Here is a 17,682-nt window from a genome sequence, read left to right on the forward strand (position 1 = left end):
CCTGTAATTCTGTTTTCTCTTTCTGGCAGCAGACATGTTACAAAATATACAGTGGCCCAAGAGGGAGCACTGACGTTTTTCTTTGAGGACTGCTTGTGAAGTGCAATTAAATTCTTCCTTCGTGCAAATAGGGATCAAGATGGCTAATTAGGACGCTCACAGTGGGAGGCGCAGCAGCGGTATCTATTGAGTGGGCTTTTAAGTACAACTGTTCATACCTTCCTTTGAATTGTAACACTATCCTGTTATTAAAGTATATGTTGGGCCAATCACATACTCCTCGTGGAACGCCAGCAATCTGTGAGGTTTCTGCCTTGAAACAGCAGTGATATGGTAATAAATGGAAAGTTGGGAGGTTCCTTTCATTTTCATGCGAGATCTCGGAGGATGCTTACCAATGAAGGATGTTTCGCCCAAGTATCCCCTTCGTTTCAGTGTCACTTCTAGAAACCGTGAGTCTTCATCTACAAGGTAGTATTCCCTCTCCAAGGAAATCCAAGCCCAGTTCAGACGGAATGGCTGACTCTTCAGCTTGTTCGCTCCTGCGGTGATGTGATTTGAAAAAGGACACTTTAGGCAATCATGTTGCAGAGAATCATGCACATGAGCTGCACTTTCTGCAGCAGCAGTAAACCTAGCAACACACTGCAGCACAGAAGCAGTACCTTATACAATCAGGATAAACTTCAAGCAGGGCCGCAGCACCCTAGATTTCATGCTAGCACTCTTTATACAATTAACTCAGCACCTACTTTGTGAACAGTTCACCGTGTGGTTTCTTTACACATTGATTGCAATGCTGGAATATTTTACTGGGCTGTGTAAAGATGCAAATTTCTACTGCAATACAACAACAACAGCTTGTACTTATAAAGCACTTTTAGCACAGAAGCAGCATCTTAAGATGCTTTACAGGTGTAAGGCAACAAAATCGATGCTGAGAAGGAGATATTAGATCGGGTAATGAAAAGTTTGGTCAAAGAAGTGAGTTTTAAGGAGGGTCTTAAAGGAGGAGAGGCGGGAGGAGAAGTGGAAAGTTTAGGGAGGAAATTGTAAAACATGGAGCCAAGGTGACAGAAGATACAGGAGAACATTGGAGTCGTCAAGTCCGGAAGTGACAAAGGCATGGATGAGAGTTTCAACCACAATAAAAGTACTTAAGGTAATGAAAGATATTTTTGAGGTTAGCACACATCCAATAATTGTATTTACAAAAATAAGGGAACCTGGTTGCTTAAGTGGAAATAGTTATGTCTCTGGTGATCTTTAATGCACAGTAACATCAGAGAATGAGCTGTTGGATGTGCCTTTAAATAATAACTGTATTAAAGAGGCTTCTTCAGCCAGTTCTTGTGAAGGGTCCCACTCGAATCATTAACATTTCTTTCTTATTCAGATGCTGAACTACGCAGTTCCATCATTTTCTGTTTTTATTTCACGTTAGCTACTGCCATAACCTCTTCTGCCTTATCAATCACCTTTAAAGTGATCCTAGCAGCCAATGCATCTTTCTCCCCTCACCTCCCTTTCCTCCTCTCCGTTCCTCTTCTCTGCTTTCCACCCTTTATGTTTTTTTCTCCTCTGTACTCTTGAATAATCTTTGGTACAGAAGAAAAACGGTTGAAGAACTTGCTCTTTGGAGAGATTATTCCTTGTAGATTATTGATTTCAGCAGGTAGAAACACTAAAGAACTTCCATTTATGTAAGACCTTCAACATCCTCAGGATGTCACAAAGCGTTTTACAGTCAATTAATTAACTCTGAAGTGCAGTTATTGTTCTGTAACGCAGTGGCCAATTTGCACACAGCAAGGTCCCACAAACAGCACTGAGACAAATGATCAGTTTTTGGTGGTGTTGATTTAAGGATAAATGTGGCCAGGACACCAGAAAAACTCCCCTGCTCTTCTTTAAATAATGACGTGGAATCTTTTATTTTCAAGAGAGGGTGGGGAGGGTTTAACGTCTCATCAGAAAGAGACCACATCCGTCAATGCAGCGCTCTCTCAGTACTACACTGAAATGTCCATCTAGATCATGTTCTCAAGTCCTAGATCTTCCATAATCTTCCAATTCTCATTAGAAACAGGGGTGGTGCCAGAGGACTGGAGAATTGCAAATGCTACACCATTGTTCAAAAAAGGGTGTAAAGATAAACCCAGCAATTACAGGCCAGTCAGTTTAACCTCAGTAGTGGGGAAGCTTTAGAAACAATAATCAGGGACAAAATTTATAGTCATTTGGACAAGTGTGGATTAATTAAGGAAAGCCAGCATGGATTTGTTAAAGGCAAATCATGTTTAACTAACTTGATTGAGTTTTTTGATGAAGTAATAAAGAGGGTTGATGAGGGCAATGCAGTTGACGTGGTGTACATGGACTTCTAAAGGGCGTTCGACAAAGTGCCACATAATAGGTTTGCCAGCAAAGTTGAAGCCCATGGAATAAAAGGGACAGTGGCAGCATGGATACAAAAATGGCTAAGTGGCAGGAAACAGAGAGTAGTGGTGAACGGTTGTTTTTCGGACTGGAGGAAGGTATACAGTGGTGTTCCCCAGGGGTCGGTACTGGGGCCACTGCTTTTCTTGATATATATTAATGACTTGGATGTGGGTATACAGGGCACAATTTCAAAATTTGCAGATGACACAAAACTTGGAAGTATAGTGAACAGTGAGGAGGATAGTGATAGACTTCAAAAGGACATAGACAGGCTGGTGAAATGGGCGGACACGTGGCAGATGAAATTTAATGCAGAAAAGTGCGAAGTGATACATTTTGGTAGAAAGAATGAAGAGGGGAAATATAAACTAAAGGGTACAATCCTAAAGTGGGTGCATGAACAGAGAGACCTAGGGGTATATATGCACAAATCGTTGAAGGTGGCAGGGCAGGTTGAGAAAGCAGTTAATAAAGCTTATGGGATCCTGGGCTTTATGAATAGAGATAAAGAGTACAAAAGTGTGGAAATTATGATGAACCTGTATAAAACACTGGTTCGGCCTCAACTGGAGTATTGTGTCCAATTCTGGGCACCTCACTTTAGGAAGGATGTGAAGTCCTTAGAGAGGAGGCAGAAAAGATTTACAAGAATGATTCCAGGGATGAGGAACTTCAGTTACGTGGATAGACTGGAGAAGCTGGGGTTGTTCTCCTTAGAGCAGAGAAGATTGAGAGGAGATTTGATAGAGGTGTTCAAAATCCTGTGGGGTCGGGACAGAGTAGATAGAGAGAAACTGTTCCCATTGGCAGAAGGGTCGAGAGCCAGAGGACACAGATTTAAGGTGATTGGCAGGTGAACCAAAGGCGACATGAGGAAAAAGTTTTTTACTCAGCGAGTGGTTATGATCTGTAATGCACTGCCTGAAAGGGTGGTGGAGGCAGACTCACTCATGGCTTTCAAAAGGGAGTTGGATAAGTACCTGAAGGAAAAACATTTGCAGGGCTACGGGGAAAGGGTGGGGGAGTGGGACTAGCTGAAGTGCTCTTGCAGAGAGCCAGCATGGGCTCAACGGGCCGAATGGCCTCCTTCCATGCTGTAACCATCCTATGATTCTATGATTCTATCCTAGAGTGTGGCTTAAACCCACAAGCTTTGCCTCAGAAGTGAGAATGTTCTTAACATTGAGCCAAGGCTGGCACTGATCCTGTCATAACATCCTGTCTGCCGGTTTGGGTGGATACTGAAGATCTCATTGCACTTATTTGAAGTTGTCCTAGCTAACATTCCTTTTTCAAACAGTACCACCACCAAAGCCAGATTGTCATTCATTTCATTACTGTTTTGGAATCTTGCTGTGCACAGAATGGGTGCTGCATCCGCCTACATAACAAAAGTGTCTGCAATTTAAAGTAATCCACTGTATTTTTAGACATTTCTGAAAGAGGTTTGTTTGAACCACAAGGATAGGTAAGCTTTATGCCAAAAATGTTGATCTAATAAACACTGGTCCTAGTGATTAGAAATCATACCATGTGATATTAGCAACAAACAATGTTAACACGTTCTTATTAAATTCTTCTGTCTATAATTTTAACAAAGACATTAACTTGTTTACAATAAAGAAAAAGCATAAATTCAGGAGTGGTTTTAAATTAAATTAAATCTTAGGAACCAGCTCCATTTTGAAATGTGCTTTTATTTCCCTCCATGTTTTCGTATAAACGTCAATAACAGAACGTGACTTTTGGCCAGAGCAGCTTTATGTTGTCGATAAGATAATCTCAGTCACATTTTCTTGTTTCTCATGGTCGTTTTTGATCAATGCCAATCAGGCGGACTGGAAGTAATATTTCTACAAGATAGGTCCACAATGTCATAATCACATTCTGACAACCTAACACCATGTGACCTTTCCCAAAGGCCAGCTTGAACCAGTCTGACCATCAAAGGCTGCTGAGCTTCGCACCAGTGGACACAGAGGCAAAGGCGAACTGGCAATGACCTGACCTCGTGAGGAATCTGTTAGAGGAAGTGAAGTGTGAGAAACACTGCAAAATGGGCCAGTCTACTGTTGGTACAGTTTCACTGTGCGTGATATGTGCTTTCACTCCACTCACTGATGCACTGGCATAAACATCCAACATTTGTGTAAGATAAACATAACACTGCTAAATCGAGCCGTGCATGTCCTAAGTTACAAATGTCGGCAAATGCATTTGCCGCACTTTCGTCTGCACTGTGTCGGGACACTTAAAAAAAAATGATGTTGTCCTTCCAGACCTAAAAGTTTCATTCATTTGGGATGAGATTCAATCATTTTGGTTTAGAAGTTTAGCCAATTTTGCTGCAGTTCACTCCTAAAAATAAACACTGCTTTTTTTCAAACACATTTAACAAAATGGAACTAAGACTGACACTGATATAGCGCCTTTCCAAATCTCATGACGTCCTAAAGCCAATGAAGTACGTTTATGAAGTGTGGTCACTGTTGTAATGTGGGAAACGCAGCAGCCAACTTGCACACAGCAAGCACCCACAAACAGCAATGTGATAGTAACCAGATAATTTGTTTTTAGGTGTTAGTTGAAGGATAAATATTGGTTAGGACACCCCTGCTCTTCTTCGAAACAGTGCCATGGGATCTTTTCCATCCACCTAAGAGAGCAGATGGGGCCTCGGTTTAACATCTCATCCCCAAGATAGTGCAGCACTCCTTCAGTTCTGCACTAGAGTGTGAGCCTAGATTTTGTGCTCAAGTTCCTGGAGTGGGACTTGAACCCTCCTGACTCAGAGGCAAGAGTGCTACCACTGAGCCATGTCTGACACCTAAAATCATGAATGTCACTCCTAATATTTCCCCCATGTTGACAGCTCTGAATCTTTACTTTCTTGGCCTATGCATTGTCATTTCTCTCATGTATTCACACTAAAGGGTACTCACTACACACTTATAAGGAACAGTCTTCAATTCAGATTGAGGCAAACCCATTGAATCTTATCCTCTTCTAAACAGGCTTGAGCTCCCAAGTCTTCATCTCATCGGTGGGTGAGGGGAAAAATAATTCAAAAATTCCTTGCTTAAGCTGAGCAAAGCCCTGACAGTACCAGAACGAATCAGCCATGCTCAGGAAACAGTCACTCTCATGCTTTATTTCTATACTTTATTCCATGTACAATTTTTGAAAATGCATTAATTAAAATCTGTGCTCAGTAGATTTTAGGGGCTCGAATTTCCAAGCCCCATGGAGGTGGATTTGGAGGCGGGAGTGGAGGGAAAATTGCAGAATCGGGGGGCACGAACCCTTCCCGCCCCCAACCCACCTCCATGCCCGTTTCCCAGGAGGCGGGTACCCGACCTGTGCTGGGAGCCGGCTCCCCAAGGCAGGAAGGGAATTAGTGCCAATTAACTGCCTGTTAACAGGTAGTTAACAGGCAGTTTTTGGCCTAATCCCTATTTTTAGCCCTGACGTGTGGGCTGCCCAACGGCTACAAACCACGCCAAGTTAGCGAGGCGGTCCGTCGGGCTGAAGGGCTTGGAGGGTTCGAGATGGCCGGTGTTCAGGTGAGTGATGGGTGCATGAGTGCAGAGGTAAGTGTGTTTGGTGTGTGTAAAGTGTTTAAATAAGTTTTACTTACCTTTACTTACTAATGCAGGCTTCCTTCCTTCAGGTCTCGGGAGTCCCTCATCTCACCGGCACAGAAAGCAGAATGGCAGCGAGCTGTCAAAAGTTGCAGCATTCTGTTTTCTGTTCTGCAGAGATTTCTAACTGAGTCTGTGGAGAAGGACTCAAGTTAGAAGTCAGATTGACAGTGTTTGACAACTTCACAGAGCTGTCAAACACTGATATTTCATCTGTCAAAAGCTCCTGACAGATGAAATGTCAATCCCTGACGTCACCTGTAACCGGGTGTCCCTTAATTGGCCTGCTGAGCCCGCTGGGTGGGCTTAACAAGGTCAATCAAGGGAAAATCACGTGGGTTGGCCACAAATCGATGGAGGCGGGACTACAACCCAAAAAGTGGGAGTCCTGCCTCCATCACGTCCTCATTGACAAAATCCAGCCCTAGGTCTCCTGTGGATGAACAGAAGTAATTCCGTATATGTCCATAGTCTTTTTTTTAGCTTTGAGAGATGGATTTGTTTGGATGCAAACTTATAAATTTTCCCATTCGGAGTTCCGCCACTAAACTCTCTGTGTACCTGGTATCCCATGAGAATGTTACCAAATAACTCGACAGTTGAATGAGACTTCAGCTATCCACACAAATTACTGAGTTGATCATACAGCAGATAACAAAAGCCTAGAAATTGTTCCTGGCACGCTGTTGGAAGTTTTTGGAAGTAATAAAGCCTGATGGTTTACACATCATTTTGCTGTCTGCAGGCTGTGGGCACAAATGCGGGCCCCACCTCCCATACAACGGACCAACCAATGAAAGGAGATAAGCATTAGCCTTTGAGTTACCAGTGAACTGCAATTAAAGGCAGCTGATCAGCTAAACTAGTTGTGGATTCTTCACTAGCCACAGCTTGCAGTTTAGATCTTTTCCTGTAACCTCACCATCACAGATGTCCTGTATTTTTCTGTTGTCAATCATTTCAACATTTCTTCTTCAAATTTTTACGATGAATTTGGTTGTAAATTTTCACCATTTTATGCCTTGAACCTCCGTCACCCAACACGCTCTCGAGTACTTCTGCCTTCACACGGCTTCCTTCAGTTTCATATGGTTGCCTCTGGCCTGAACCAAACTGGTGTTGATTTCCGTCCCACAAGAAAATGCTCCACCCGGGTCTGCCTCAGCACCTGCTATGCCTTCCCTGCCCGCTGTTGCTCCATCAGGCTCGACTGCCTGCCCTGATGTTGGACCCCACCGTAACGCTATTCCTCCATTGTCAGCCTTGTTGCTGCGCCCTGAACCCCAGATTCCACCACAACTACTATCTTTATTTACCTTTGATGAAAAGATTACTTTGACATCCACTGGCAAAGAACGGCCCCCCTCATCCAGCAGGAAGCAGGGTCCTACTGCAACAGGCTGCATAGGGCAGCGACAGTCTGCCTGATACAGCGCAGCTTCCTCATGCACTGCTCCTCAGAGACATCCAAGATAGTAACTCTTGGCCTATAGACCCTGAGGGCTGGTTAAGGCCTTCTACGAGAAGCTGCCCCCAACTGCTGTCTTCCAACAGACCCAGCGATGCTTGTCCTGGTTCAACCGGCTGCTGCTCCTCTTCCTCCAACTGATCATACATCCAAAGGAGTGAAGCAATAACAGAACCCATGATAAGCAGTGTGTGTTTAATGCGGGTGGGTAAGCTCAGAACTGCCTGGGAAATGCACTACTCACAATGGCCCACGGATCCTAATGACCAGAGTGCTTACAGGTGAGTGCCCCTTCCTGTCATGTCAGTCAGTTGGTGAAGCCAATACCACTAGCTTTTACTCAGTGGATTTTCTGCTGGCCGGGACTTCTGACCCGTTCAGTTAAAATCGCTTGCAGGTACAAAATATCGTCATTCGACCGCCATTGGAATTTATTCAGGAGGCACCCACCTCGTTCGTGCCCTCAGTCAACTGCAGAGTGAAAATAGCGCTCGGCGAGTTTCCGGAGGGAACAGGGCAGTAAGTCAATTTTGCCCATTTTAACCACTCACCTGCTCTGTTCTCACCATTGGGTTAAAATCGGGGCCTATAATTGAAGCTAGCACCTTTAACTGATTCTCGATGGGTGAGATTGCAAATTCTGGCTATTTAAGAACAAGGATCCTGGAACAGAGCAGTACGTTTGATGGTGAGTATTCAACGCAGGGGCGATCTCTTCATACAGAATAAACAAACTGCTCTGAGGTGGAGCAAAATTCGATCCATGCCCTGAAGGTAAGGGATTAGCGTGTGAAATACAGTTCATACAGAGATGTGTGCAGGGTTTACAAGGCCCACTTTTCCCTATTCAGAACAGTGGCAGCTTCAATTGAAAGCCGATCGGTTGCCTGCTGTGTAGACTGAACAGCCAACCTGTGGGTCTCTAATAAAGAATACGATAACCTCCTTGATCTGTACTGCACGCTACTTTGTTGCGAGACAAAAGTGTCTGCTTTTCCCTTGCTGAAATACAATTGAATTGCTGCTGGCCCTTACTGAAGGAAGGCGTGTGAGGCGCACATAGGAGCTTCAGATCTCTCAGGCAGTGCACCCATGCTGACAACAACGATGTCAAGTATTGTTAGTTTTAGAAAGAAGGATATGGTCATCGGCGACAAGCTGAATTGTAAGGCCTCTTCCTCCATGGAGGCAGCTGTCTGAAGTCAGGCAGAGGTTTGGACACCAACCAGCTTCCCTCCCCAAGTCAAATCAGTTTGCTAAGACCCAAAGTTCAGAAGCTACCATCAGCCTCCACACTGAAAGATTCTCATGTTTCTCCAATTGTTGTACACAACAAGCCAGGTGGATCATGATCACCTGCTGACTTTTAAAAAAGACATAATTCAGAAAACCAGTCGCGTACAAAAAATGTAACTGTTTTAGCACTGTAGCTGGGGCCTCGCTTCCCTCTTCCCTACTGGCTCACTGGAAAACTTCAGGCAAAATAATGGTTGGAAAATTATGCATCGTGCATGCTCGAATTTCAAATTTATGCTTCTATTGTCAAGGCTCCCAAGCAGCACTGGATAGTTGCAACATGACTCCTTTAATCGCAAGGTGCCAGTGATGGCATAATATGTCACAAAATAAGACATAGGTACTCAGAGTGAAAGATGGAGAATCTGAAAATATCACATCTATATATATAAATCGGTACTTCTGTCATTCTGTCTATCTGTCTATCTGTCTGTCTGTCTATCTGTCTATCTGTCTGTCTGTCATCGCGTGTGCGTTGCGGGTATGCACTCAAAAGTTACAGGGCGTACCTACGCGCGCGTTATCTCCAAAGAAAGCTTCCGCTTCCGAGACGGTTTTAAGCGTATTTACGTTTCGGCCGGGCTAAAATTGCGCCCGCGGTATCCCAAAAACCTTCAACATTCCGCTCATTAGCATCTCATTATCCGCTCATTAGCGACAGAGTGACCTCGAGCTCGACCAATCGTACGCCGGGTTGCTGGCGTGTGCCGCCGGGCCAATCGGTGCGCGTGTGGCCGGGCTTTATCGTTCTGAACCGAGGTGAGTCGCCGCCATCTTGATTCCAAACTTTTCCTTTCTTTTTCCCGCTTTCTGCGTCTTAAAAAAAAACGTTGCTTTTAAAACACATATTGTTTTTTTTTTAAATGATTTAGAAAGTAATTAACTTATCTAATCTCATTAATTTTCCTACCTTTCCCCGTTTTTCCAGGTAGGCCTAGAAGCCTCGGCGTCTCCTCCGCACCCACGCCCGAGCTAGGCACCTCCCGGCCCCACTCGAAGGCTGGAGGGCCGAGCCTCAGCCCAGCGCCGCTAGGGTGCGCGCGCAGCAGGAGCTGAGACGTCTCTCTCTGCCGGGGCTTGCTGAGCGTCCAGCGTTACCCTGGCAACCGGGCCCGCCGGACGTCTCGCACAGCCGCAATCGGCGGTCTTCACCTCGGGGGGAAGGGGGGGCGGCCGCGACCCTCGGGGGGGTGGGGGGGGGGCCGCGACCCTCGGGGGGGGGGGGGGCCGCGACCCTCGGGGGGGGGGGCCGCGACCCTCGGGGGGGGGGGGGCCGCGCGCGCAGCAGGAGCAGCTGAGACGCGGCGTCTCTCTCTCTGGCTTGGTCAGCGTCACGGTTGCCCTGGCAACCGGGCCCGCCGGCCGAGAGAGACGCCGCGTCTCAGCTCCTGCTGCGCGCGCAATCGGCGGTCTTCACCTCGGGGGGGGCGCGACCCTCGGGGCGCCCCCCACCCTCCCTCCCCTCCCTCCCCCCCGCCCTCTATCCCCCCTCCCCTCCCCCCGCCCTTCCCCCCGCCCTCCCTTCCCCTCCCTCCCCTCGCCCCCGCCCTCCCTTCCCCTGCCCTCCCCCCCTTCCCCCCTCCCTCCCTTCCCCTCCCCTGCCCTCCCTTCCCCTCCCTTCCCCTCCCCTGCCCTCCCTTCCCCGCCCTCCCCCTCCCCCCCTCCCCCTCCCCCCCGCCCTCCCTTCCCCTCCCTCCCCTCCCCCCCGCCCTCCCTTCCCCTCCCCTGCCCTCCCTTCCCCCCTCCCTCCCTTCCCCTGCCCTCCCTCCCTTCCCCTTCCCCTCCCCCCCGCCCTCCCTTCCCCTCCCCTGCCCTCCCTTCCCCTGCCCTCCCTCCCTTCCCCTCCCCTGCCCTCCCTTCCCCTGCCCTCCCTTCCCCCCTCCCTCCCTTCCCCTCCCCTGCCCTCCCTTCCCCCCTCCCTCCCTTCCTTCCCCTCCCCTCCCTTCCCCCCCTCCCTCCCTTCCCCTCCCCTGCCCTCCCTTCCCCCCCTCCCTCCCTTCCCCTCCCCTGCCCTCCCTTCCCCCCCTCCCTCCCTTCCCCTCCCCTGCCCTCCCTTCCCCTGCCCTCCCTTCCTTCCCCCCTCCCTCCCTTCCCCTCCCCTGCCCTCCCTTCCCCCCTCCCTCGCCCTCCCTTCCCCCCCTCCCTTCCCCTGCCCTCCCTTCCCCTCCCCCCTCCCTCCCTTCCCCTCCCCTGCCCTCCCTTCCCCCCTCCCTCCCTTCCCCTCCCCTGCCCTCCCTTCCCCCCCTCCCTCCCTTCCTTCCCCCCTCCCCTCCCCCCGCCCTCCCTTCCCCGCCCTCCCCCTCCCTCCCTTCCCCGCCCTCCCCCTCCCTCCCCTCCCCCCCGCCCACCCTTCCCCTCCCCCTCCCCCCTCCCTCCCTTCCCCTCCCCTCCCTCTCTTCCCCCCAGTCGCTCTCTCTCTTCCCCCCAGTCGCTCTCTCTCTTCCCCCCAGTCGCTCTCTCTCTTCCCCCCAGTCGCTCTCTCTCTCTCTTCCAACAACAACATGCCCTCGAAAAAGCCTCGGCACCGCCGGGCACTTCAGCTAGTTTTAAAATATATGAGCAAATGCATCACTGTCATGTAAATAGCCTCAGTGACACAGTGCTGCAATTTAATCTAGTCCAGTGGCAGGTGTGGCAGTCCCATTTAGCATTAATTGGATTCAAAACTTTTCTTTCGTGGATCAGAGTAAAATGAAATATTTACTATCAATTGCACTTTGCAATAGCTCAGCTTTGCACCTCTTCTCTATTTTAATGATTGAAATATCTTATTTCACTGGCTGCAACCCATTGACATTATATTCTGGCTACATTTACAGTCAGCTATCTAAAAGCATGCACCATATCCACTCCAAACTAAATGTCCTTTGAAGAGTACACTGTATCTTAGTAACCTGCACTTGTAACAGATCCCGATCCAAATAAAACAAATGGAATATTTTTTATATTGAAGTAAGCCAATATTCACAACTTATAGGATAGCAAAATACTGCGGATGTTGGAAATCCGAAATAACAACAGAAAATGCTGGAAAAACTCAGCAGGTCAGGCAACATCCGTGGACAGAAATTTGAGTTGACGTTTCGGGTCGAACCCTTCTTCAAAACTGGAAAGAAAAGATAGATCGGAGGCAGGGCTGCGATCGGACAAAAGAATAAAAGAAACAAAAGTAGTAAAAAAGAGACAATAAAAGGTGTTAGAAGCTAGACGAGATGGTAATAGGCTGAGATTGGATGTAAAGTGTACTGGCAGGGCAAGGGATAGCTGCCAGGTGTGAGAGCGAAACAAAAGGAAAGGGGGGGAGGGGAAAGGAGTGGAAAATTTACAAGAAAAAATGAAATGGGGGCCGAGGTTATGATCTGAAATTGTTGAACTCGATATTGAGTCCGGAAGGCTGCAGAGTGCCTAATTGGAAGATGAGGTGCTGTTCCTCGAGTTTACGTTGAGCTTCCATGGAACAATACAAGAGGCCAAGGACGGTGAGGTCCGAGTGGGAATGGAGCGTTGAATTAAAATGACAGGCGACCGGAAACTCGGGGTCACCCTTACGGACTGAACGGAGGTGTTCCGCAAAGCGGTCACCCAATCTGCGTTTGGTCTCCCCAATGTAGAAGAGACCACATCGTGAGCAGCGAATACAGTATACTAGATTGCGAGAAGTACAAGTAAATCGCTGTTTCACCTGGAAGGGGTGTTTGGGGCCCTGGACAGTGGGAAGGGGGGAGGTATAGGGGCAGGTGTTACATCTCCTCCGCTTGCACGGGAAAGGTACCAGGCGAAGGGGAAGGGCTGTTTGGGGTGATAGAGGAGTGGACTAGGGTGTCTCGGAGGGAGCGGTCCCTGCAGGAATGCTGAAAGTGGAGGGGAGGGGAAGATACGTTTGGTGGTGGGATCATTTCCGCTACCTCCAAAGTGATCCCACCACCAAACGTATCTTCCCCTCCCCTCCCCTTTCAGCATTCCGCAGGGACCGCTCCCTCCGAGACACCCTAGTCCACTCCTCTATCACCCCAAACAGCCCTTCCCCTTCGCCTGGCACCTTTCCGTGCAAGCGGAGGAGATGTAACACCTGCCCCTATACCTCCCCCCTTCCCACTGTCCAGGGCCCCAAACACCCCTTCCAGGTGAAACAGCGATTTACTTGTACTTCTCGCAATCTAGTATACTGTATTCGCTGCTCACGATGTGGTCTCCTCTACATTGGGGAGACCAAACGCAGATTGGGTGACCGCTTTGCGGAACACCTCCGTTCAGTCCGTAAGGGTGACCCCGAGCTTCCGGTCGCCTGTCATTTTAATTCAATGCTCCATTCCCACTCGGACCTCACCGTCCTTGGCCTCTTGTATTGTTCCACGGAAGCTCAACGTAAACTCGAGGAACAGCACCTCATCTTCCAATTAGGCACTCTGCAGCCTTCCGGACTCAATATCGAGTTCAACAATTTCAGATCATAACCTCGGCCCCCATTTCATTTTTTCTTGTAATTTTTCCACTCCTTTTGCCCCCCCCCCCCTTTCCTTTTGTTTCGCTCTCACACCTGGCAGCTATCTCTTGCCCTGCCAGTACACTTTACACCTAATCTCAGCCTATTACCATCTCGTCTAGCTTCTAACACCTTTTATTGTCTCTTTTTTACTTCTTTCGTTTCTTTTATTCTTTTGTCTGATCGCAGCCCTGCCTCCGATCTATCTTTTCTTTCCAGTTTTGAAGAAGGGTTCGACCCGAAACGTCAACTCAAATTTCTGTCCACGGATGTTGCCTGACCTGCTGAGTTTTTCCAGCATTTTCTGTTGTTATTTCACAACTTATATGTAGCTGAAATTGTGCTTGGCAGTATAAGTGTATATGCTTATGCGTCTATGTTTTGTACACCTGTATAAGCATGTTGATATATATATCTGCCTGTGCTTTAGTTTGCATGCACCAAATGAATATGCAAGGATATAGTTATGTGCATAAGTGTATGTATATATTGTGGACTAAGAGTTATCAGGTATCAGCTGTGGCTCAGTTGGTAGCACACTTGCCTCTGAGTCAGAAGATTGTGGGTTCACGTCCCACTCCAGAAACTTGGGCAGGTAAAGCTAAGCTGACACTGCAGTGCTGAGGGAGTGCTACACTGTCGGAGGTGGCATCTCTCAGATGAAATGTCTCAGGTGGACGTAAAAGATCCCATGGCACTATTTCGAAGAAGAGCAGGGGAGTTATCCCTGGTGTCCTGGCCAATATTTATCCCTCAAACAACATAACAAAAACAGATTATCTAGTCATTATCACATTGCTGTTTGTGGGACCTTGCTGTGTGCAAACTGGCTGCTGTGTTTCCCACATTACAACAGTGACTCCACTTCAAAAAGTACTTCATTGACTGGAAAGCACTTTGAGACGTCCGTTGGTCGTGAAAGGCGCTTTATGAAATGCAAGCCTTTCTTTTTATACCCCACCAGGTGTGGAGTCCAAACTCCAGTGAGACAGCCTCAAGGAGGTGGATCTCACACTGCTTGGCTATAGATTGACTCTGGAATTAACCTGCCGCTTGTGTGTTGCTGCACATCCAAAGCCACTTAGACAATGGCCCAGTAATTCGGGTCCCAACGCGTGAGTAAGCACCATGTACTCGCGCGTGGGCCCGATGGAAGTGCCGGTTTTCAGCATGCACAGCACATGCGCGGAAAACCGGCATTTCCTTTCCTCTGAACCAAGGGGTTCAGAGGTGGAACGTGTGCACGCAGGAGTCTGCGCGTGCGTGCTGAAATTCCTTTTTTTACAGGGTTGCCCGTGCGATAAGGCCTCCAGTTTTTACGTGAGAAAAAAGCAGACGTAAGTACTTACGGCTGAAAATTCAGTAGCCTTAGCGCCTCATTTGAGGCGCTAGAAGGCCTTGCGCCGGAGTTATGGCCAGTAGTGAAATTCCCTGGGGCCCTAAATCGGCGTTGCTCCGGTAGCGCTGCGCCGGCACCGATGACATCATCGGTGTGCGCAGCGTCCCGGTTGCCGTGGTAACCCGCCCGAACTCCGAAATTGAGTTGCGGCCGCCTCGCCCGTGGCAGCCGCAACCAGCGTTTTGTCAGAGGTGCCTTACTGCAGTTAGCGCCGGCGCATTAAAGGCCCCGCGGCGGCCGGCCGCTTTCCCACCGGCCGCCTGCCCGCAGCTCCCTCCCCGGACTTCTCTCCCCCCCCCCCCCCCCCCGGAACAGATGCAAGCCCGGCACTTGTCCGAGGTGCCGGGCTCATTTTTAAGCAGATTTGCGCGGGCCGCGGCCGGGTGCAGGCAGCTCCTCCTTAACGGAAGGAGGAGGCTTGCACTTCCCCAGCCTGCCGCACCACATCGGGTGCCGCAGCGCCGGAATTGCGGCGCGAAACGGCAGTTAGCGCCCTTTTCCAGGCGCTAAGACCCTTCAGTAGCGCCGGCAGCCGTTTGGGCGCGGCGCCACTGAATTTTTGGCGCGCGCAGGGGACTTAGCGTCGGCACTAATTTCCGGCGCTAAAGCCCTGGCTAAGCCAAAACCCAATTTCTAGGCCTTAGTTTTAAAAGGTAAGTGGTCTATTAAAGTTAGAATTTTTTTTCCACAGGTTTATTATTTTTAAAGACTTTACAGTAAGGTAAGTGTATTTTTAGACCCGATTTAAAAAAAAAATATTTTTTCAAAAATTTGAATAATTGTTTAAATTAGTTTTTTTACAGTTATTAATAATTCATTTAATTAGTGGGATTTTTTAAAACTTTTATTTGAAGTTTAAGTAATGTTTTGGGCGCCCGGAGTTTTCATGAGTTTGACAGTTCTTACTATCAAACTCATGAATGAACTTTTGCAAACTCCGATTGGTTGCCCAGTGCTCACGTGATCCCAGCCGGCTCATCGAACTAACTACGCCGCTGGATCACGCAAGCACAGCGCGCCGGGAGCTGAACCGGGCCACTGACAGGAAATCCACGCAGGGCCAGGCTTCAACTGTCGGCGCGCTATGTAAGTGTAGGTCGGGGGCTTGCACCCGCGGGAAGCCCCCGACACCAATTTCTGGGCCAATGCAAAAGTGGGAGTCTAACTGCAGCCTGAGCTTGGAGTTGATACAACACAAGTGTAAATATACGTTAGTGTGCTGATGTAAGTGTGCAGTTATGAAGTGTGCATATTTATCCCATCAAAGTGAAGATTAATACGCCTCCCATTATACGGCAAATAATAGTATGACATCAACTCTTGTTCTGACACAACATAGACCACATGCAATGCAGAACTCTCCCTGCAGTATTCGACCAAAAACGTAACTCGCAGAGCATTAAATACCACACTAGCATGGCGTTATGATTGCCCATAATATTTCTTTAATATCCTCTTGTGATGGTACTTTGGACTTGTATCCATTTAGAGCTGGTATGAGATGACCTAAAAACCATTTATTTTGTGATAATTAAGGGCTGTCAAAGGCAGGTGCTTTTCATGTTATCTGTCTAGCCTGGATTGAACTCCCAATGGCAGAGATGAAAAGGCAACACTCTTTCTAACTGACTGCATCGCCTAGTCCCCTTTATACAATACACACTGGGCAGTTTCAACACTGAAACAACAACCTTTATTCAAACAAAGGGCTGTCATTACTTTGGGGAAAAGTAATTAAAATATCCCATACAGGTTTCACAGGAAGTAACAATAAGGGAAAAATTAAGCAATATAAAACCAACAAAAAGCTCCCAGTTACATTTCAACTGGCGATTTAGAATGTTTTTGCTATTCCAGAAAACAACTTGAACATTAACAAATATCAAATTTCAATCTCCTTTATTATGTCATTATGCAGTAATATCTTTCCGTCCATCCACATGCAATGACAGAATGTTGGCATAAACATGCAAAGCTGTGTTTCGCTGTAAGGTTTTTTGACCAGTTTGCCAATCGGGTTTTTTCTTACTCTGTGGTCACTGCACTGAGGTAAGTAATCCCACGACAGTGGCTGGATCTCATTACAAAGCCTTGCATGAGAATTAGCTAACGTATCATGTTACTTTTTATATAAAGGCATTATCTGTACAAATGGGGTAATGGTAAGGCTATCCGAGGTACTCCTGCCTTGTGGTAGACTGTTAGCTAATAGTAAAGCTCATGGAATTGAAGACAAATTATTGACCTGGTTAGGATACTGGCTGAGTGGCAGGTGACAGAGAGTAGGGATAATGGGCAGGTACTCTAATTGGCAGGATGTGGCGTCCCACAGGGATCTGTTTTGGGGCTTCAACTATTCACTGTATTTATTAGCGACTTATTAGCAAGTTTGTCGATGACACAAAGAAAGGCAGCATTGTAAGCAGTGTAGATGGAAGCATAAAATTACAAAGAGATATTAATAGATTAAGTGTATGGGCAAAACTGTGGCAAATTGGTTTCAACATAGGCAAGTGTGCCACTTTGGACCTAAAAAGGATAGATCAGAGTACTTTCTAAATGGTGAAAAGGTAAAAGTAGTGGAGGTCCAATGAGACTTTGGGGTCCATGTACATTGATCATTGAAATGTCATGGACAGGTGCAAAAAATAATCAAAAAGGCTAATGGAATGCTGGCCTTTATAGCTAGAGGACTAGAATACAAGGGGGTGGAAGTTACACTACAGCTATACAAAGCCCTAATTAGACCACACCTGGAGTACTGTGTTAAGTCCTTCAGAAGGATGTATTGGTCTTGGAGGGAGTGCAGCATAGATTTACTAGAATGATACCTGGAATTCCAGGGTTAAATTACAAGGAGAGATTATACAAACTGGGGTTGTATTCCCTGGAATTTAGAAGATTAAGGGGTGATTTGATCGAAGTTTTCAAGATATTAAGGGGAACAGATAGG

General features: G+C 47.6%; 1 protein-coding gene across 1 annotated transcript in view; it reads right to left on the reverse strand.

Moving 5' to 3' along the window:
- The window catches only part of frem3 (Fras1 related extracellular matrix 3), a 227,161-nt gene that overhangs the window by 134,399 nt on the left and 75,080 nt on the right, over nucleotides 1-17,682 (reverse strand). Inside the window, exon 3 of the mRNA XM_086011008.1 lies at nucleotides 396-542. Coding sequence (XP_085867134.1) covers nucleotides 396-542 — 147 coding nt within the window. The remainder of the gene's footprint in view (nucleotides 1-395; nucleotides 543-17,682) is intronic.

The sequence above is a fragment of the Somniosus microcephalus genome, chromosome 2 (genome assembly GCF_052327205.1).
Source record: "Somniosus microcephalus isolate GS21.2 chromosome 2, FLI_Smic_1.0, whole genome shotgun sequence".
Lineage (NCBI taxonomy): Eukaryota > Metazoa > Chordata > Chondrichthyes > Squaliformes > Somniosidae > Somniosus > Somniosus microcephalus.